The 21,105-nt window shown below is 42.2% G+C and overlaps 1 protein-coding gene and 1 long non-coding RNA gene across 9 annotated transcripts in view; one reads left to right on the top strand and one right to left on the bottom strand.

Annotated features, from left to right (window-relative positions):
* The window catches only part of DOCK3 (dedicator of cytokinesis 3), a 186,078-nt gene that overhangs the window by 118,210 nt on the left and 46,763 nt on the right, over positions 1-21,105 (top strand). For 7 of the 8 annotated variants that reach the window (XM_068201611.1, XM_068201615.1, XM_068201614.1 and 4 more), the window contains exons 16-27: positions 1,731-1,893; positions 2,373-2,479; positions 3,179-3,350; positions 3,800-3,897; positions 5,558-5,641; positions 5,979-6,079; positions 7,374-7,455; positions 11,471-11,641; positions 15,549-15,741; positions 16,644-16,771; positions 17,726-17,872; positions 19,888-19,986. In XM_068201611.1, the coding sequence (XP_068057712.1) occupies positions 1,731-1,893; positions 2,373-2,479; positions 3,179-3,350; positions 3,800-3,897; positions 5,558-5,641; positions 5,979-6,079; positions 7,374-7,455; positions 11,471-11,641; positions 15,549-15,741; positions 16,644-16,771; positions 17,726-17,872; positions 19,888-19,986 (1,545 nt within the window). The remainder of the gene's footprint in view (positions 1-1,730; positions 1,894-2,372; positions 2,480-3,178; positions 3,351-3,799; positions 3,898-5,557; positions 5,642-5,978; positions 6,080-7,373; positions 7,456-11,470; positions 11,642-15,548; positions 15,742-16,643; positions 16,772-17,725; positions 17,873-19,887; positions 19,987-21,105) is intronic. The other variant, XM_068201612.1, reaches the window with a different exon arrangement.
* Positions 20,164-21,105, bottom strand: part of LOC137480525 (uncharacterized) — a 50,803-nt gene continuing 49,861 nt past the window's right edge. Inside the window, exon 4 of the long non-coding RNA XR_011002946.1 lies at positions 20,164-20,639. This is a non-coding gene — a long non-coding RNA (uncharacterized lncRNA). The remainder of the gene's footprint in view (positions 20,640-21,105) is intronic.

Raw genomic sequence — 21,105 nt, 5'->3', positions numbered from 1 at the left:
GTTAACAACCAGAAGGAGAGACTATTGATTAATTTGAAGTTCATAGCTTGCAACTGCATTCAAAGACTGGCAGTTTGTCAGCCAGAGCGGGTGGCTTCTTGATAGGACAAAAAAAGCTCACATTAAAATTTGAATTTTTACTGTACCTTGTAGAGAAAATAGAAATACTGTTTTGTTTGCTCCTAAGAGCCTAATGCAGAATGAGGTTTTGGAATTGCTGTGTTGAAGCCCAACCATTTCCTCTTGCTACAGAATAGAACTGGGATCTTACAGGTGTTCTGGGTTGCAGTATTGGCACTGCTCTCTACTAACCTGTTCTTAGCTGCAGCACTTAATTCTTGCTGCTGTATTAAAAAAATGTGGGGTTGTGGCTTATCCCATGCGGTTGCTGAGGATTATTTGAGAGGACTGAGTTGTGTGAGTTCAGCCTTCAGTCACTCAGTTTGGATCAGAGTCTTTGCAGTGAGTCCCTGTCAACACAGTCTGTCCTTGCATTGAATCTCAGAATTCCAGAGAGCATTTCTTCCCTTTTGGGCTCCTTCACACATTCTTAACTTTCTCAAAGCCAGCAGATTATTGCCAGAGGTTGAACTAACTGGGTCTAGTTAATGGGGTGTTCTTGACTGGGCAGTCAGATGGTTACAGATTTTAAAAAACCAACATTTCTGGTGTTTTCTTGGGTTAGAATTTGTAGATGCCTTGGAGAAATGACCAGTAGCAGTTCTTGTCATGACACTGTTCCATGGGGGGGTTTTAGATCAGAATTTATATTACATGTGCTATTCTTGGTCTGCTTAGCTTGTTTCTTCCTGGATTCATTATCCTTGGACATGCTAAAAGGGAAGAACCTCCAAGCTGTCTTTATTCTGCTTGGTTTTGAGAGGTATTGTATCTCCTGCATCTCTTTGCAAGTGCTGGGTCTAGAGCATGGGTTAGTGCTCATATATTAAAAATGTGCTTCCTGCTCCCTGTCTTTATCACAAAGACCCTTTTACTGTCCTTATTTCAGGACTTCAATATTTATCCTATTTTCCTTCACTTGTATTCTAAGAATTTTTTTTATTTTCTGAACAGTATCAGTTCATGTTTTTCTTCATCTGTATTTTTGTGAAGGCATAGATTGGGCAAGATCTCTGAGTTTGTTAGATCTGAAGGCAGAAACTTAGATCCAGTTATGTTTTTAGGTGTATTACACAGAAATTCTTTGCTTACCACAGTGGAAGTAACTTAATTAGAAGTTTCTGGGATACTTGGTGAGGCTGGATAGTTGTAGTTTTGGAAGATGAACATTTGTAAAGAGCTTGGAAAGGTCAGTTATCACTTCTGAACTGAGATACTGAAGCAGAAATCTAGTTAAAGGATCTTTTCACAGAAGGCTGATATTACAAGTGATGGTCCTATTATGTCTTCTTTCTTGGACTCAGTTTTATATATTTGGACGTAGGTGTTTATTGTATCTTCTCAGTACTTGATGGAAAACTTATCTTAAATAAAAACTTAAGATACTGGGATTCATCCAGTAGCACAGATCTCTTAGTTCACCCTTTGACCCAAAACCAAGTTTCAAGATTTCCTAAAAAATTCCACATTTCATTTTGTGTCTGAATTTCTGCTTCTGACTCTTTTATGTCTACAGAAAGGCATGAATTATATAAAGGTTATCACTGGCTGATAAAATGACTCACAGGTGGTGATGTGATGTTTAATGCTGTTGTTTCCTTTGGTGGCAGGACTGCATCAGCCTGGGCTCGGGCGAGCCGAGCCGGAGCGCCTACCACTCCTTCGTGCTGTACCACAACAACAGCCCGCGCTGGGGCGAGATCATCAAACTGCCCATCCCCATCGACCGCTTCCGCGGCTCCCACCTGCGCTTCGAGTTCCGCCACTGCTCCAGTGAGTGCCCTGGCCGGCTCCAAAAGGCTCCTTCCTCTGCCAGTTCCATCTGGATGAGGCTGTCACTGGGTGGAAGGCAGGAAAGGCAGGCCAGCTGAAATGCTGCGAAGGGGCTCTGCTAAGCAACCTTTGCTGAATTTGTCAAACAGCGCGCTAAAAACATGGTGAACGATCAGTGCAGGGCAAAGCACTTTGTAGATGTTTGTCCCTGCTGTTCTTTTGTTGTGTTTTTCTGTAGAATGTTTTCTTTGCAGGATAAACAGTTTAGATTTTGCTGTGTTTGGCATGTCTGTGTTCGATTTGAACACAGAACTAGGAAAAAAACCATGGAACTAGAAAAAAGAAATTAGAATGAGAAAAGTTGTTTGTTGTGTAGCTGCTTGTTTCCTTTTAGGCATGTGGAGAAGTTGGTGAGTAATCTTACGTATATTGACAGGGTGTGCACAAATACAATTTGTTCTTTCTATCTCTTGCTGCAGCAAAAGACAAAGGAGAAAAGAAGCTTTTTGGTTTTGCATTCACCCCATTGATGAGAGATGATGGCACGACCTTGTCAGATGATATCCATGAGCTTTATGTTTATAAGGTACAGTTCTCTGCAGACTTTTCATTGCTCATCTCTACTTCATTACTTAAATGAGTAATGGTCATTACATTATCCATCTCCCCCTTATTAGAAGTTTGTGAGGAACAGATTAATAGTAGTTTCAAAATTTTATACATTCAAAATCACATGGTCTGGCTAGAGCCTTCTATTCTAGGTGCAGCTTACCTTTTCCATCCTGATGATAATGATTTATCTGCTATTAATCCCATCCATTTTGGCTTCAAACACGCTGGTGTTCGTGAGCATTCGGCGCTTCTACCAGCCTAAGGCATTGCTCTGTGCCTTTGTAAGATGACATTGTGCTGGATTGAAATGCCTCATGCTGCAGTGCCTGCAGCCTGCAGCAAGAGATTTGGGCTTTGGGGTTTTTCCTTCCTGCTGATTCACCTGGGTTTATTTGTTCAGTACAATTTTCAGGCAGCAGCACTAAGTTTACGACTAAGTTTCCGGATCTGGAAGATCTGGTGAGTTCTAAGGAGGCAGTGGTTGGAGATCACTCTGTAGAGCCAGGTCTCTTCTGGGTGTGTCCAAGCCCCCAAGCACAGCTTTTCCTTAGAAGTGTTGGTGTGCACCCACAAAAATCCCAACAAAGGCACTGTTGGGGAACTGCTGACAGGCTCTGGGCTTGTGGGATGAGATGGACAAGGTGCAACTCCATGCCTTGTGCTGTCCCCGCAGTGTGATGAGAACAGCACTTTCAACAACCACGCGCTCTACCTGGGGCTGCCCTGCTGCAAGGAGGATTACAACGGCTGCCCCAACATCCCCTCCAGCCTCATCTTCCAGCGCAGCACCAAAGAGACCTTCTCAGTCTCCACACAGCTCTCTTCTACCAAACTGACCCAGAATGGTGAGTTGCTGATCCCTCAGAACTGCCCAAGGCAGCAGGAATTAGGAAAGAGAGAAAAAAATTCATTGTTAGCTCTTCTACACAATCCAGAGTTTGTTTTGCTTGGCTTTTACAGGATGGCTAAGTAAGATTTTTTTACAGCAACATCCCTAAAGCACAAGCAGACAGGAGTGGATTGTCCACAGTGCAGTGTCAAGTCCCACAAGGGAAAATGCAGCCTTTACTCTTTTCAAAGCCCTTTACCATTCCTCCATTCCTTTCTCCATTTGCAGTATTGGCTCACTCCATATTGTACTTCTTGTTTTCCATTATATGTATGTATTTGTCACTTCCCAAGATGTGTGGACTGCATCAAGAGGTGAAGTGGAAGGTGATCAATCTCTGATATGTCTGGGGTTGCCATTCTTCCCTCTGTGTGTGGTTCTAGCTCTTCCTCCCTCTCTCTGCAGTGGATCTGCTTGCCCTGCTCAAATGGAAAGCTTACCCAGATCGAGTGATGGATATTCTGGGAAGACTGAGACATGTCAGTGGCGAGGAGATTGTTAAGGTACGACATGAAATAAGAGCTTTGGCTGTATCTGTGATAGGCAGTGAGTTCAGACCTGCAGGCCACTTCTGAAGGCTCCCTCTTACTGTGCTTTTTGATTCACACTGTGAATTTCCACACTATGAATTGGGATTTTATTATGAAGTGAAACTGGACAGGAGGATACCCTTGAGAATTAGTGCACAGGCAGTCTGTGGGATCAAACCAGAGCTAATCCATATCACATTCTCTCAGCCTCGTGTGCTGGCTCCTCAGCACCAGTGGTTCCAGTCTGCAGTCCCACACAGTGCTGGTGCAGACACAGACCCTGGCAGGGCCTCTCTGGTGCATCCAGCCAGCAGTGCACCAGTCTTCTGTCTGCCAGCCCATCCTTTCACCAGGTTTTGTAGCCACTGTTGCTCTACATGATAATCTTGCGTGGCCTGAGCTTCCTTAGGGCCCAGGACTTCCAACTGTGTTTGAATACCTGTGGTCTCAGCAAAACAAAGTTCATTCCAGATGTGCCTCTGATAATCTTAGGTGTGCTAAGGGAACTTTGTCTAGGATTTATTTCTATAAATCTGGAAGTAAAAGCTGATTTCTAACACAAACAATCAAGGAATAGAAACTGAAGACAAATCCTGTCATGTAGTAAGTAGTTTACCATTAAAGCCACTTCACTGTAACTCATTTGAGTGCTGCCATATCTGCAATGTTACTCTTTGTGATAATTTGGTAACAGTAACAGGGGAGCCCAAATCCCATTTATATTGGAATTCTTCAAGAATGTCATGTTTTGTACACTTCGTTTGTAGGGCAGTACAAGTATCTGGTTTTTATAGAGAAGGATAAAGAAACATATGGATTGTATTATTTCCTGGGGAGAAGTCATTGATTCTCCCCATAAATCAGCTGTCATTTGGCACTGGGAAATTAAGAACAGAATGTAATAATTCAGAAAAAAAGACATTTTATCATTTCAGAGACTTCATAAATTGTTATAATTTATTTCTTGTTGTCCACATCAGAAATTTAAGTAGACTAGATTAAAAAATCATGAGAGAAAGTGCAGTTAACGATCTCCAGCACTCTCCTTCACACTCATCCTTTTGGAGACTGTGCTTTCAGAAGGAAAATCACTGAACTGTCAGTGCTGAAAAGCTGTGGAGTTAAGGGTGAAAGAAGCAATTGGCAACATGCAACTTGCCCCAATTAATGCTTGTTAGAAAAGCTTTACTTTCTGTCATTTAACAAAAATTTCAATATTAAACATAATTTAATGTACTGCGCAGCTTCAGATTTGATGCTGAACAGTACCTGAGGCTCCAATGATTTGAGAATGACAGCAAGTTCTTTTGCCACTGGTGTCAGGCAGCACTTCCAGTCAGCTTAAAGTGAGAGGAACACTTAGTCAAAATTAAAAATCAGGTATCTAGTACATAATTCTTATTTTTTGGTTTTCTGTCACTTTTGTTTGAAAATATTCCTTGCAGAATAAAGAGAAAAATTTTTCTTTGTAAAATCAAATTAAAATCTATCACATCATAAGGGTGAACCTGAAGTGATTTATCCTTGGCAAGTATTTCACAATGATATTAACATGTATGAACTAATTAAAGCAGGGGGGAAATAACCTTTTGCATACAATTTAAGTTGAAATTCTTTGTTCATGTCATTTTAGTTCCTACAAGATATTCTGGACACGTTGTTTGTAGTTTTGGATGACAACACAGAGAAATATGGTCTGTTGGTCTTTCAGTCTCTGGTAAGCTGCTGGATTGTTACTTATCTCATGCTCAGTGAGTTTTAAGTTTCTTATGATCATGTCACTAGTGCTGTACTTCTGCCAAATGTGAAATGCTCAGCTGGATCCAGCCATGCTTTCTGTAATGATCTTGGGGTGAGCAGGGCAGGCTGGCCTCAGCACAGGCGGGGCCAGCAGTATTCACCGTCTTGTGGGAGAAGCAATACCTGATAATACAACAGTGACTGTTTAAAGCAGCTCATGTATTTGAATGCCCCTTTCCTTGGGTCACTTGTTTGTAGACACTTGGCAGCAATGTGCAGTTCCTTGAGCTGGGTTCCCTTCTCTGTGTCCCCAGGTGTTCATCATCAACCTGCTCCGTGACAGCAAGTACTTCCACTTCCGCCCCGTGATGGACACCTACATCCAGAAGCACTTTGCAGGAGCTCTGGCTTACAAGTAGGTCTTGTGTTCTTCCCTTTGAGAGGTGGCATCACCAAGCTCGGGAATGGTGGCACTGTCAGAATCACAACCTTTCTGGCAGCAGTGTCCCCAGAAGTAGAGCTGCTCACCTGGAAGTTTTCTAGCACAGCTGTAGGGAAAAGCTGACAAATCTCACCAGTGGCTGAGCATGGTTGGGCATTTCTCATTCCTTTCTGGACTGGCAAATCTTTTCCCTTTCCCTTCCCCTTTTTCCTTTCCCTTTCCCTCTTTTCTTTTCTTTTCTCACTCAGCAACAACTTATTATCAGTCTGTAGTCTATACAAATGAGCTCCCAAGAGCATATGCATTCCCCATCTTAAGGATGTTGGGATACATGACTTGTGTGAAAGCTTGTGTAACTTCTAAAGTAGACTGATATTCACATAAGATGTTCTATTTGGTTACAAATTAATTTCAGTAGATGAGAAATTTAAATTTCACTATCACTTTGATGATTCTGCCTTATTTTCTGGTATTCAAAAAAGTTTTGCAGAAAAGAATGAGAGAGACTTTCTGAAAGCAGTAACAGTTACCATTCAGGTTGTTGGTTTTTCTTTTAGACCATTGCTTTTGTATATCTGAGTATATTCTATCTTTGGCCACAGTAAACTATTAGAAACAGCTAATAATTTCTTTTGATGTTTTTAAGCAATCCACATTTTTGTGTAATTAAAATAAATATAAAAAATACTCTATCAGTGGCAGATAAAACCCCATAGACAGTATACAACACTGGAAGGCGTAGTTGTGTTCCGAGGGTAAAAAGGTGTTCTGCTTTGTGTTAATTAGCACCTCTTCCAGACAAAACAAATGTTTTTTGGTAATCTGATGTCTGAAATAAAACATGGGTTTAATACAGCTTTGTAAGTTAGTCCAGATGGTCTCATTTACTTAGTAAAGTAGATGCAGGTATTTTCTTTGTGATCTCAGTTTCTAAAAGCTTCTTACTAAGATGAGAGCTGGGATTTCTTGTTAAAACAAATGTATATTTTGGTCTTAGAACCATAGCTTTATCAAAGCTTTCTAATAATATCTTTTTTATGTGCTCTTTGTGTTCCTCATGGTCCAAGTCAATTACAGAGAAGAAATAATTTTCTGGTTTTGAAACTTAAATAAATGTAAATACTATGTAAATTCAGTATCAAGGACAGCTGTAACTGACCACTGAAATGAAGTGAAATGAGACTGGTTTAGAGATCTCTCCCTAAAACCAAAATGTTTGATGACTGTCAGAAGTGGTGCTGAAGGGTGCTCTTCACTGTCCCCTCAGGGAGCTGATCCGGTGTCTGAAGTGGTACATGGACCGCTCAGCCGAGCTCGTGCGCCAGGACCACATCCAGGAGGCAATGAGAGTAGGTATCCACTGGTGACTGTTCCTCTGGGACCACAGAAGGGCTGGGAAAGCTGTAAATGGAATCAAGGGTAGTGTGACACTGGTTTCCTATAATTGTTTAACCAGATTTTTTTATATGTAGCCACAGTTTTAATTTTAGCGGGAGATTCATTCTTGTGCTGAAAAAAATTGAAAGAATTAAGTCCCCTTAAGCCCTTTTGCAACCCTGTGGAGAACTTAAGTGGGACTTAGATCCACGGCCAGTGCATAAGTACTCCACTGATGTGGGCTACACCTTGCCCTCCAAGCAGCAGTAGTTTTGAGTGCATCAGGCATGGATGCTATGGCTCAGAGTTTCACTCTTCATTTCTGGCTGTGACACAGCTCCATTGTACCACGGGTTGAAGTCCTGGAGTATTTTAAGCAGAGATAAATGAGTCTGTAACTGGATGGAAATCCTCAGAAGTAGCACAGGACCTGACCTATGGTTCTGTGATGGGAGCATGATGTCCCAGGGAGGCACAGCTGTGAGAACCACCAGGAATGTTTTGGTGCTATTGCAGAGAAATTGGAGAATAAATAAAGTATTCATTTTACCATGTGTAATAGTAAGCCTGGAAGTCAGTGTGTCAAGTGCATAAATACAGGATGCCAACATTTGCAGGAAGATGTTTTTCTTTGAGTGAATGCCCACCTGCACCTTCTGCCTCCAAGGGGACTGTGTCCTAACACCTGAGTCTGGGCACTTGGAGAACTGGAAGCTGTGGCAGTGATCAGCACTTGGATTTTGTCACTTGCCAGCTCAAATAGGTGTAACCTCTTCCAGGTGAAGGACACTGCCAATGTCATCCTCACTTTCCACATCTCCTGCTAGGATCCTATTCAGATAATACATGGGCATTACACCAGTGCTTGCTTTGGCTTTGTAGGTATTGACATTCTTAGGAACATCTTCTTTGGAATTTTCAACCACAGATTCATATGGAATGGTAAAAATAGGTCAAAGATGCCTTTTCAAGGAATTAGCAACTTTCTCATTCTTTTTTTTTTTCTATCATTATCTTTCCTTTTTTTTTAATTGAGAAAAAAGCTATTAAAGTTATGAGATGAGAGGAAGATCTCCAGCTGGAATGACTTGGAGGAGGTTTTCTTGTCTCTCAAACCACTCATTAGTGCTTTATGCAGTGCAGCAAATAGAGATGTAGGATATTCTCCCTATGTGATCTGCATTTTTTGAACCTCATAGCAGTCCTGTTTGGAAATAGTAACGACGGGAATGCTGGAATGTCTTTCAGCAGCTGGGGTTAGGGAAGTCAGTTTGTGAATATGGTACCTTGTGTCTCAGCCTCCAACGTAGCTCTTTGCTTACTCAGGCTCTCAAGTGCTGGCCTGGAATGTGGTTGTTCCCTCTGTGAGGGAGGTCAGTTTGCAGGCCTGACAGCCCAAGCCTTTCCAAGCACAGGAATTAAAATTACCAGCAGAGTTCGTGCAGGCCTGACAGCACATCCTCTGCCACCCACACTGCTGTCACATCTTATTCAGACAGTTGCCTTTGCAGGTATCTTTTGCAGGCCCAAATTCAGGGCTTTATCTTCTCCCATTACAGTGAAGTGATTGATTTCCTTCTTTGTTTCCAGAGTCTATTCAGGCATTTGGAGCAAGTTTGTACCAAAGACATTATCATTGCTAATGTGTCATTACTAGTACCAGGTTCTGCTGTTGGGGATTTCTGTGGTTTTGATGTGTTCACCACACTCCTTGCATTAGAAGTTCTTTGACTGAGAAAACAGGATAGCTCTATATCCCTTTTCCCCTGAATTATCTGTTCAGTGTAGTGCCCTAAAGCCAGTGCTGAAATACTCTGCACTCTTACGATTCCTGGCTGCTCATGTACATTCGTGATGGACACGCAGATGTCTCATAGGATTCTGATTTCCAACCCTGGCATTAGCAAAGAGAGTTCTAAAATTTTTTACCTCCCTCAAGACTGCTCTTAATTTTCAAAACCTTCTGTGCAACTTGGAGAAGCGATAACTGAAAGGACATTTCTAACTAGAACCCAGCATCATGCTCCTTTATTGTGCCCTATACAAAGCTCCACAAAAGCTCCATCCAGGAACAGCTGCCTGCACCTCCCAGGGGATTTCTGTAACCAAGTGTCCATGAATGGCTCCACAGCCAATTCTGCTGTCCCTGAGGAAATTAAGAACTAAGGAACTGTGTCAAGGAAATGCCCTTCCAGCTTCAGTTATCTTCCAGCAGAACTACATGGAGGTTTTGCCTAGATTAGGGAACCAACAGCAAGGGCTTTTCTCCCTCAGGAGGTTTTCCCTGAGTCTTCCCTGCTGGTCACAGGGCAGAGGTGCTTACGTGTTACATGAGCATGCACACAGACTGTGTAAGGTACCTTCTTTAACTTGACACCCATCTTTTATATGATGCCAAGCATCACTGAAGGCTGGGATTTTCTCTAGTACATTTGTATGTCTTTAGGCACAAATACACATCATATTTGTGATGCTGTAGGTAGCAAGAACCAAGGTTGGTCCTGGTGCTGACTTGTGCTACCAAGACTTGGTTTGTGTTTTTAGCATCCCAGCCACGTGTGCAAACACTGGGAACTCTTTGGTTCACTGCCTGTGTGGGCTCATTGTCTGTGCTAAGGAAGTGCAGTGTTCTGAGCCCTGCTGTCTCACCTTCCCCAGGGAATCATGGAGGTCCACACACAAATGCTCTGACTGACTGCAAAACGTAATCCTCACATTGAAGTTATGAGCCTTCAGATGAGGATCGTGGTTGTGTGTACTGAAGGCCTAAAGCAACTCCTACGAGCACTGCATGTGCTGGGTTTGGTGTTGGCACAGGAATGTCAGCCTTGGAGAGCTGACTGGGAACCAAGTGGCCTTTGTCTGGAAAGGAGCTGGGAACACAGCTGATATTTCCTGAGGAAGTTCTTTGGTGTAGGGAAGCTTCACTGGGAGATGGTTTAGTACAGAAGTCTAAATAATAACTGCTAATTACCAAAGTTGCCATAATTTCTAGGGGGGGCAAAAGGCTGTAAGAGTCAATGGCATTTTGAGATCCATGATGGCTTTATGAGGAGTTTCACATTCCCATTCTATATCCTTAAAGCTGTGGCATTCTAAAGCTTACAACATAGCATTGCATACTTGTGCGTATTGTGTGGTGGTTCAGCGAGGGACTCTTATGGGTGCAAAAATATCTCTTGGGAGCAAAACTTGTATTTGAATTAACTTCCAGTTTCCCAGCATTGAAGTGAGACAAGAATATTTTCCATGGAATACAGTGAAATATTACTAAGGTTTCTATGCAGCCTATGATTGCTGAATCTCCAGCCTGTTGTTTTCCTGTGCTGGGTTTTGAGGATATCTTCAAAACATGAATTATGTCTTCCCTCAGTCCTGCTTTGCTGGTGAATCCTGTTAAGCACTAACAGGAGGAGTGATGTCCCTGATAACTGGTACACTCTGGCATTGCCAGTTGTGCACAGCCAGTATCAGGGAGGTGTGTGAAGTGTCACCCTGCTGGGCTGGTGTCTCAGAACTGGTGATAGGGCAGTGACAGCTGCTCAGAACAATGTGTTTTCTTCATGGTCACTGCTGCCAAATCAATGCAGTTCTAAATAATGCCACTTACAAAATTTTGAAAGGAAATAGAATAGCTTCTTCAGACACTTCATTGTGCCAAGTCATGAGAAAATCAGAACTTTCTTACCAAAATTTTACTCAAATTATGTAACTCAGATTTGTCTCCCTGATGTAAATGCATACTTTTTCTGTTAGTGGGACATGCAAGTAACAAAGATTATTGGTTGAGAATGGGTACTTGCCTAAGAGTAGCTCTTTCTCAATTGAATTATGTAACTTATAAAGCCTGCTTTTCATTCTCCTTCCTAAAGCTCAAGAATTTAGTTATTATGCATGTAGAGTCTTTCCTGGTTCTCTATAAAGCTCCTTTATTTTTCTTTCTCTCTTTTTCTCTGTCTTGATTTCCTTCCTCTCCTGCTCCTTAAGGCCTTGGAATATCTTTTCAAGTTCATTGTCCAATCTCGGATCCTTTACTCCAGAGCTACTTGTGGAATGGAGGAGGAGCAGTTCCGCTCCAGCATCCAGGAGCTTTTCCAGTCCATCAGATTTGTGCTCAGCTTGGACAGCAGGAGCTCTGAGACTCTCATCTTCACACAGGTTTGCTATTTCCTACACTCCCACTGGCAAACCACAAGGCAGCTGTTCCTGCACAGGTCAGAGGTGTGGGCGCGTGGGGTGAAATGCAGGTCAGTGGAGTTTTCCCCCCTAACAAGCTGGTGATGCTGGAAAACAAGACACCCATTCATGGCATTAGACAGTAGTTTTGCACAGGTGAGCTGGACTGGGGACACTCTAGGAGGAAGTGACTTCTCACATGAGAATGCAATTTTTGCTGTTCGCAAAAGTAAACTGCGTTTTCAAGTCTCCCTCATTCCTGTGTCTCATAGGTGGGTGTTGCAACAAAGCAGATGGGACTCAGTTTCTTCATGCAGGAAAAGCCCATCCTTTATTCACATAGTTCATATTTATAGGAAATATCAGAAGGCACTGTGTTAAACCTAATTGGTCAGCAATAGACTGACACTCACTTTATTGGTGGGTAGATGGCTAGGGTGTACGTCTGTCAAATCTCTCTATATTTGGTTAGTTTACATATTTTCTTCACTGATTCTTATGGGACAGATTTCTTGTTTAGAACAGGTGCAAATGGTTTTCTTACCAGAATATCTTGTTGTGTTGACTGCTTTCATTCTTACGATTTTTCACGTGGGAAGTTAGCTAGCTGCACTTAGAAGAAATAACAGGCCAGCTGGTAATTTAGCAGAGCAAGGCCTGATTTTATAAGGCCGTTTTTTTATAATATCTCTACTTGTATGCAACAGTTGGCCTCAAGAATTTCTAAATCCTTCATTATAGCACTTCAGATCAATATTTACAGTCACAGCAGCCTTACAGTGAGAAGTTCAACTGATGTATTTGCACTCAGGTAAACAAGTCCAGCTAAAATTACAGTCAGAATCATGTGCAGCCTGACCACAAACATATTGTGATGCCCATACTCATATTTAATGCATCATTAAATATGGCCCAGGGGACTTCATGAAGATTCCATGGGCTGAAGACAATACTCAAAGTAAGTAAGGATGCTGCTGAGTTTTTGGGTTCAGTTTTAAAGACCACTGTACTGCATTTCGTACTGCTGCATTTAAATTTTAAATGTCAAACATGCTGTTTGATGCCTCTGCTCAGAGAATGTCAGAATGGAGCGCCCAGAGCTCCCTGGTTAACGGGAAGGTGGTTTGTAATCACTAAGGCAGAATTACAGATGTTTGGAACACCTGCTGTATTTTGCAAAAGAAGCAGCTGCTGTGAACATTGCAGCCAAGTAGTGACTCTGCTGGTTCAGGAAGCTGCCAGTGGAGTGATCCCTTTCTTAAGGAGCTGCTCTGAAAGATTTGAGAACAGCTGCTCTAATGTTTTATTTAATCACCCATTAGTGGGTATAATAAGATGAGCCAAGAACAAGAGAAATCAGTGCACGGAATTTTGCAGACAAAGTGATGGTGAATGGAAGCAGTATCTGCTGAATGTTTTCTAGTTGTGTTGGTTCCAAATAGAGAGGGAGAGTCACTTGGAGGATGGGGGATTTTCCCTTTTTTTTCTTTGTTTCTCTTCTCAATCTTTTTCCTCCTTTCTCTGACTATGGTATTTCTTACTTTGGACTTTTGTAATTTGTAAAGCCTGTCCTTGTTGAATCTTTGAAAAGTTTACTTTTTGTTTCCCCCTTGCCACTGTGTTGCCCCCTGATCCCATTGCCCCGTAGGCCCCCCAGCCTGGAGGGCAGGCGAGCGGAGCCGGGACAGGTGCCCCACAAAAATGTGGGGGCACAACAAGGCCGACATTTAATTCTGTAAGTAATGATCCCCGGGACTGCTCAAGTGTTTCTTTGTGGATGTTCCCAGTTAATCTCCTTTCCCTACCCCAAACACTCTTCCTGCATATAAACTAGAGTTTGATGTTTAAGTGGCCGGTACTTTAAAACTTGGAGATGTGGAATATTTCAGTTATTCATGGACCAGTTAATGGCCTCCACACACCAGAAAGACAGTACTGAGGGGGTACACAAGATTATATAAGTCAAATTGTTCAGGGGAGCCAAGCATTTGTTTCTTACTTGATTATTAGTTCTGGAAATCTGGACAATAGTTAAATACCCACAGAAATGCTCGAGGCCCCGGCAAACATAATTTCCCTCACATTTGTCCTTTTCTCGAGGATACGTGACAGATCTCAGTATCTCAGTTTTTTCCAGCAATGAGAGTAAAACTGATTTCCTTCCTCCCAGGCAATTAGTTTGACATGAGTGATGTTCCAGCATATTTTAGGGTGTTGAGCAATAATGGGACCCTTCAAGGAACTGTTGAAATGATGTCACCTCAGGAAGCTCCAAATCTTCCGGCAGAGATCCCATGCCTACCCCTGGATTGCTAGGGGTTATACAGAAATCCTTCTGCTTTAAAAGTAACAGAAAGTTTAGGAAAACTCCTGTGAGGATTTGTTGGGCCAGTATTGTAATTTCACTTGTATTATCCCAAAGATAAAGACAGTGACTGAATTTGTGGCTGTTACTGCCTTCCAAGAGTACCAGGAGCTAGTGAAACAATTTATACTTATTTATTTTGTTAGTACATTGTAGGTATGCAGGAACAAATAGGTGACAACACCCAGGAGGCCTTATTGGGGTTTGTGGAATCTGAGTTGATTGTGACAAAATAAGATTTTGAGAGACAACGAGTGGAAGAAGGAGGTAGATTTATATTCAGAATAATTTAATGAGCTCTGCCATGTTAGTTGTAAAAATAACTTGATTTTGCTCAATTACTATTAAATAGATTTCACTGTTGAAGGAAGAAAGACTTGGCAAAGAAGGAGGCTGGGATTATATGGATAAGGAGAGTCATGTCAGTATGGAAGAGATAAAGAAATGTTTATGCAATGAGAAAACAAAATATCTCTGAGGAGAAGGAAATACTGACAGTGGTGAGACTCTGGAAGGGCAAAGCTGAACAGAGATCTGCAGTGAAGTCTGGTAAATCCAAACTTGTGCAGGAAATCACTGAGGGGTTTGTGCGCAGAGCTTTGGGGAAGGGAGGTGGGAATGGCAGGAAGGGAAGAGTGGAGGTGAGGCTGGCTCAAGAAAGCAACCATCTAGGAATTAAAATAGTTACAATGAGGAAGCAGGTGTGAAGCTTGGGTAGGATGTAGAGGAAGGGAAGAATTTTAAAACATTAGAGGTGGTGGCACTTGTTTGATAGGACACCAAGTGTGCAGAACTTGAGCATGGGGTGATGCATGGAATTTTCTAATCTTGCGAAAAAATTAATTGAAGAATAGGAAATAAGACATGAAGAGGTTTTTGCTGGTGTTGTGCTGACACCATTTCTGCACTTCAAGGAGCACTTTCAAGGATAGCTCCAGCTTACTGGAAATATCTGTTACTGCAAGAATCACATGCACACTCGCATGATGTGGTGCCTCTTTCACGTGGACTCACACCCCACCCCTGCTGCAGAAATCCTGGCATGTCACATGGCAGAGCTGGTTAAGGGTCTGTCAGCAGGTTCTTCACTTCAGAATATTTTCTGAAGAGTTTTAACTGTCCTTGGTAGTTGCTTATTACAAACAATCGGTACAGAACTCTCTAATCAGCAGCAAGTGTTGTATTAACTGAAAAAAGTTAATCAACAAAAATGGACTATCTTGTCTGATATCTCAATTTTTCTTCTGTTTTATAAGCTGTCTCCTAAAGTACAGCTTTTTGAAGCTATAGCTATGTGCTCTACTTATCCTAAGATTCACTATTGTAGCAGTACTTGATTTTTCTATGCTACATGTGACTTGTTCACTCTGAGCTCCAGGTACCACAAACCGTGACCACCGGGCGTAGCACAGTCCGTAGCAGCTTTGTGCAGACCCTTTGTTCAGTGTTCCCGTTGTTCCCGCCTCGCTGCACTGAGCTGCAGGTCGGCAGCTGCGGGTGCTGAGCTCCCTGCTGTACCCGCAGGCTGCCCTGCTGAACTCGTTCCCCGCCATCTTCGACGAGCTGCTGCAGATGTTCACGGTGCAGGAGGTGGCGGAGTTCGTGCGGGGCACGCTGGGCAGCATGCCCAGCACGGTGCACATCGGCCAGTCCATGGACGTGGTGAAGCTCCAGTCCATCGCCCGCACGGTCGACAGCCGCCTCTTCTCCTTCTCAGGTGAGCCGGGGCTCAGGCCCGCTGCTCACCGCGGGCAGCAGCACCCTGGCTGCTTTTGCAGTGGCTCTGTTGCAAATAATTCCCTGCTGACCGCCAGTGATGTTGGTAACTATTTCTCTTGGCAGCATCATTGATAAATGCATTAATTCGCTCAGCTGGTTGGAGCAGGGTGTTAGTAAAGCCAGCATTGTGGGTTTGATCCCTCTTTTCCCAAGGGCTTTCACTTCAGAGTTGGATTCCATGGTCCTTGTTTGTCCCAACTCAGAATATTCAGTAATTCTGTTAACTCTGTTCAATACAAATACTTTATAGGTTTCACTGTGGTAGGAAATGTTTATAAATCCATCATAGATAAACTGTAGTTACTAAAGGTTGATTAACATACATTAAAATATTAGTTAATTATTAAAACTGCCAAATCTCACTTTACATTTTGCATTGCTCTTACCATGGACAGGAAGAAGGGGGATAGTCGTGTAAGAAACCCACCACATTCCTTTAAAGTATGTTTAATCTTTATGTTGTAACTTTAGTATTTCTTTAGCTCAACACTTTAGAAACTCTTTAATTCTTAAAATTTTACTTAAATATACTTATATTATTGCTTACATATACTTTAAAACAGAATTTTAAAAAATCTTTAAGAACTCAGTGGAAAATGGCTGAAGATTGTGAGTGTATTTCATACATAAAGGTCTGAATGAAAGAAATTATGAAGGTAAAGTGGAAGACAGAAAGCTCCATTGGGTTTCTATTTCCTGTAGTGAGGACCTCAAGTTAGTGCACTTAAATTATTGTACAAGGTGAGAGTGATAACACCACAGAATTTTGTTGAAACCATCCCTTGCAATTGTTTGTAAATATTTTCTTCCCTTAATTTGTAATGATTTTCCTTCATTCAGAGTCCCGGCGCATCCTGCTGCCTGTAGTCCTTCACCACATTCACCTTCACCTACGACAGCAGAAGGAGCTGCTCATCTGCTCTGGGATCCTCAGTAGTATCTTCTCCATAATCAAGACCAGTTCTTTGGTAAATCTGCTACATGATTTTAATTTTTTATTTGCACCACTAATTTAGTAAAATGAAGAGTGAGACATTTTTATAGGTTAATACAGGTTTTTCAAAGAACCTTTTAAAAACAAGATTGTGCTGTCAGCAGGAGAACATCTGAAATGAGGGTCTGGCTCTGTGTGTGACTCAGAGCATCCTGATTACACAGTGTGCTTGCTCTTAGGAGGGGAGAATCACATACACCCTCACCAGCTTTGACACTGTTTAATTTTCTTCATGCAAGCCCAGAACTTAGATGTCAGTAGAGTTTAAAAGTTCTGCATAGCTCAAGGACTCGTAGTTCTGCCAGAGACAGTAACTAGCACTTTGTGGTTCACATTAAAAGAATACTTTAAAATTATCCAATCAATGAATTCCCACTTACTTCTGGAAGTTGCTGCTGAGTTTCAACACCCAGCTTTGATGGTCACAGTACTCTGATCTCCAATCCTAACTAGATCATGTAAAGCAATGCTCCCAAAGCGGGAGTGGTGAAGTTTCCCCACCTGACTAGAATAGGAAGCTCATGGTGCTAAATATAATTCATACCAATGTGTATTTCCAATTACAAGTCATGGTTCTGTGTGAAAGGAATGAGATGAAAGGCGTCATGGACATAAGCTAAAATAATACTGCCATGGAGTAAAGGTTCCTGAACGTTATCTGCTCCTGTTGTGTTCTAGACCTTTGATTACAGACTAACCTTTATGGCTGTGGCCCTGAATGTTTCCGTCAGACACTGTCAAGGTAACACACACACCCTGACAGAACAGCAGGATGTGGTACCAGTGAGGACTTTGATTGTACTTCTGTGAGCCTGCTACAGAGCTCTCTGTCCCAGGGAGCCTGTGCTATGGCTGACTCAGCAGAACTGTCTTTACCAGCTCCATCTCTCCAGTTCCTAACTATCTGTTTGCTCACCACTTGCTGTAGGAGGGAGATGTCGTGGAGGAGGTTGAGATGATGGTGGAGAGCCTCCTGGACGTGCTGTTACAAACTCTGCTCACAATCATGAGTAAATCGCAGTCTCAGGAGGCGGTAAGAGGGCAGCGCTGCCCGCAGTGCACAGCAGAAATCACTGTTAGTAACTAACAATCAGTTTCTATTTCCTGCTTCTCTAACCTCTGGTTCAGCCCCTCACCACCACTGGCACCTCATCATCATCTCTGCTGCATGAATGCCCAGGGCTTTGTCTCTTTCCCTTAATAAGCCACAGACCCATTCCTTCCTCCCTGCACTAGTGGGGGCTGCAGGAAGCAGTGGAGCTCAGGAAGCTTTACTGGATTTCCAGATTATTTTCTTGTTTGTCTTTACAGCTGTGATTGAGAGTTATTGCTTAAGACCTGAGGTACTAGGGAACTGCCTGGGGCTTCACCCCTAAGGTGATATCACCAAGGGCTATAATGAGAATCGGGCTGTGATCCCCAAAACTGAGAATATGACAGTGCTCTGTGGTTAAATCCCTTTATTCAACACCCTGAAGAGCTTCTGTCCGGGGTCACTGATTATTTCATGTAAATGAAACACAACATACTTTAAAAAAAAAAATTAAGAGATGCTAAGTCAAATGAGCTGTTGAGCTTGGTGGGGGAAGCCACCACTTTACCCAGGCTGCCAGCCTTAGCCACAGGGGAAAAAATTTTCTTTGACATGCAGTGGAAGAGAAGAAAAAGAATAGAATTTTGCTTCTGCTTTCCTGGATTTCTGCCCTTTATATTCTAGCCTATTTTAGCCTATTTTTTTTTTGTCGGAGTCGCTAATGCAGCTTTTGCACAATGGAGGATGTTAAGCTGCTGTTCAGAACATCCTTTTTTTAGACTTGTTTTTTTAGCAAACGGCTTAAACCTCAGCAGTGCTGCTGGGGGCAGATGTGCACTAAGGTGCATTTCTCACACAAGAGAGAAGGGTGGATCTTTCCTTGTTAGCTCAGTTAACGAGATGTGCTTTGATACAGAAGAAAGGCACTGGCTTGCAAATGTCCAGTGATATCTCAGTTTCCTTTTACTGCTGCCATTTGACTTATTGCTGTTTCCCACATGTCAGCCCACACAGAAGAGCACATCTTTCTTCCTAGTGAAGTTCAGCCCTGGAAAGTTTCTTGCAACAACCCATGTCAAAGCTTCTGGGTAGATGCTTGAGCCATTTAGAGTAGCAATAAAATGGAAGGCACAGTCCCTTGTATTTGCTCCTCAGTTTACATTTCACAGCACAGTGATCTATGGATTCTTATTAGATATGGCTTAGATTTGTGCATTTTCCAAATTAGTTTCTCTGTTGCAAAAAAAATACAGTGTTGTGCAAGGGACTGGCAGTGAACAGACCCAGTCCTAATGTTTTTGGCACCACTTTGCTTGTTCTCTTGGACAGATTGCTTAACTTCTCTGTGCTTTGCTTTCAGATTTGTAAAATGGGGGAGCTCCTCTTTGGAAAACACTTTGGGATGCTGTGGTAACTGGTTAGGGTGCATCTGCTTTTCAGAATTACAGAAATGTAATTGTTGCTCATGTAGGCTTACCCAGACTGTGCTCAGGAAATCTGACTGCAGATCTGTCAGTACTGGAGCTTTGACAGCACAGAACTTGGTGAACACTAATAAGCCATATACTTACAAGCTTCCAGACACCTTCTGTAGCCCAGCCTGATCCCAAGCTGTCACTGCTTTACAGGTCAGAGTCACTTAGTTCAAATAACTGCTGGTCTATTGGCATGAGCTGCAGTCACACCTCTCACAGACACTGTATATTAAGTGAAAATATATATATACTGAAAAAGGTATTGTCAAAACCTGCATGCTTGGAGGGTGATTTTTAATGTCTGTATTAATAATTTTAATTTTTTGTTTATACTACACCTTTGATTAAAATATCTTTAAAACTGGCATCTGTGGAGGAGCCTCCTGGAGGTGTGTCCCTGTATTAACAGTAACTCAGGAACTGTTAACCTGCAGTACTTTCAATCTCTGTGCATGTCAGCTGTCCCCTCATAGGCATCGGGGCCATTTCAGACCCCTCCCTTTATACCTCCCCCCGGGTTAAGCTTTGTAGCTGTGAAGTCTCAGATTGTCTCAATGAAAGAGTTTCTCACTTGGTCAACAGGGAGAATATGTCTCCTGCCTTTTATCTTTGCTGCGTCAGATGTCAGACACTCACTTCCAGCACTTACTGGACAACTTCCAAAGCAAGGATGAACTGAAGGTACAAAAGCATGTGATGTTTGTAGGGTGATGGCCTCAGAATGGGACAGCAGAGGGGAATCCCTGCAGCATCACTTGCCCTGTTAATCATTCCTATCCACTGGCATTCTGTTCAGGGACCTTCCTTTCACTTCTACAATCATTGCTGTAGTGTTGCAAAAACACATTTAAGACCACAGGGCACTGAATTATCTTTATAACAGCAAATAAAGTCCCAGGATAGACGTTGTTGGACATAAAGGATATTGTAATTGTTACATATAAAACACAGGCAGAGGAACAGGAGTTTTTAATCCTGTGAATGTGAAGTCACTTGTTGTATAGCATTTTGCTACATGTTTAGTATGCACTGGAGCTTTCTTACAAAGGGTATTGATTTTATGCCAGAAGAGAATCTCAAGACTTTTGGGGGATACGAGTGTCTCTAGCAGATGAAATCTTTTTTGGGAAAGCTGTAACTTTACCACTCGACTTGCTGCATGCTTCTTTGTGAACATCAGCTTAAATTATGGCTCTCCATGAGCAGCAGGGGTTGGTGAGGGGCACAGACCTCTGACATTTTGAAATGGCACATCTCATACCAGCAGAACTTCTTAACTTGGATGGGGAAGAGGAGCATCTTCAGCAACAGCCTGTTTAAAAGGCAGACTAATCCTATAAATAACGACAAGCTTTTATCTAAAACGGTTTTGTTTAGCATGGCACTCAAATATGCACAGTAAGAACAATGTAATGTGGTAGGAACTTCTGTTACCTTAACAAATGGAATGGAGAAGTAGTGAGAAGTCCTTTCTGGATAGACTTTCAGCTTTAGAATGTTTTGTGTGCGCATAGAGAAGCTGAATAAATCAGGGAGATGAATTTGGGGTGATAAAATTCTTACCTTTAGGTTGCAGGGTTCAGTGTATCTCAGGTTGATAGTTATCTGAGATTGCTGCCTTTCTGGTAACTTTCAAATTGCTCACAGGAAAACGATTTGGTAAATTAATTCATAATAAATTTTAATAGATATTTTAAAAACCATCTAAACTATAGTTCTTATGTCAGACTTGTGGAAAGGTCATTGAAGTGAAATTTATCTTTATGCCCAAAAGAACTGTCGGATCTCTGAGTATATGTT

Source organism: Anomalospiza imberbis, chromosome 11 (assembly GCF_031753505.1).
Source record: "Anomalospiza imberbis isolate Cuckoo-Finch-1a 21T00152 chromosome 11, ASM3175350v1, whole genome shotgun sequence".
Classification (NCBI taxonomy): Eukaryota; Metazoa; Chordata; class Aves; order Passeriformes; family Viduidae; genus Anomalospiza; species Anomalospiza imberbis.
This window is presented reverse-complemented; position numbering and strand designations above follow the sequence as displayed.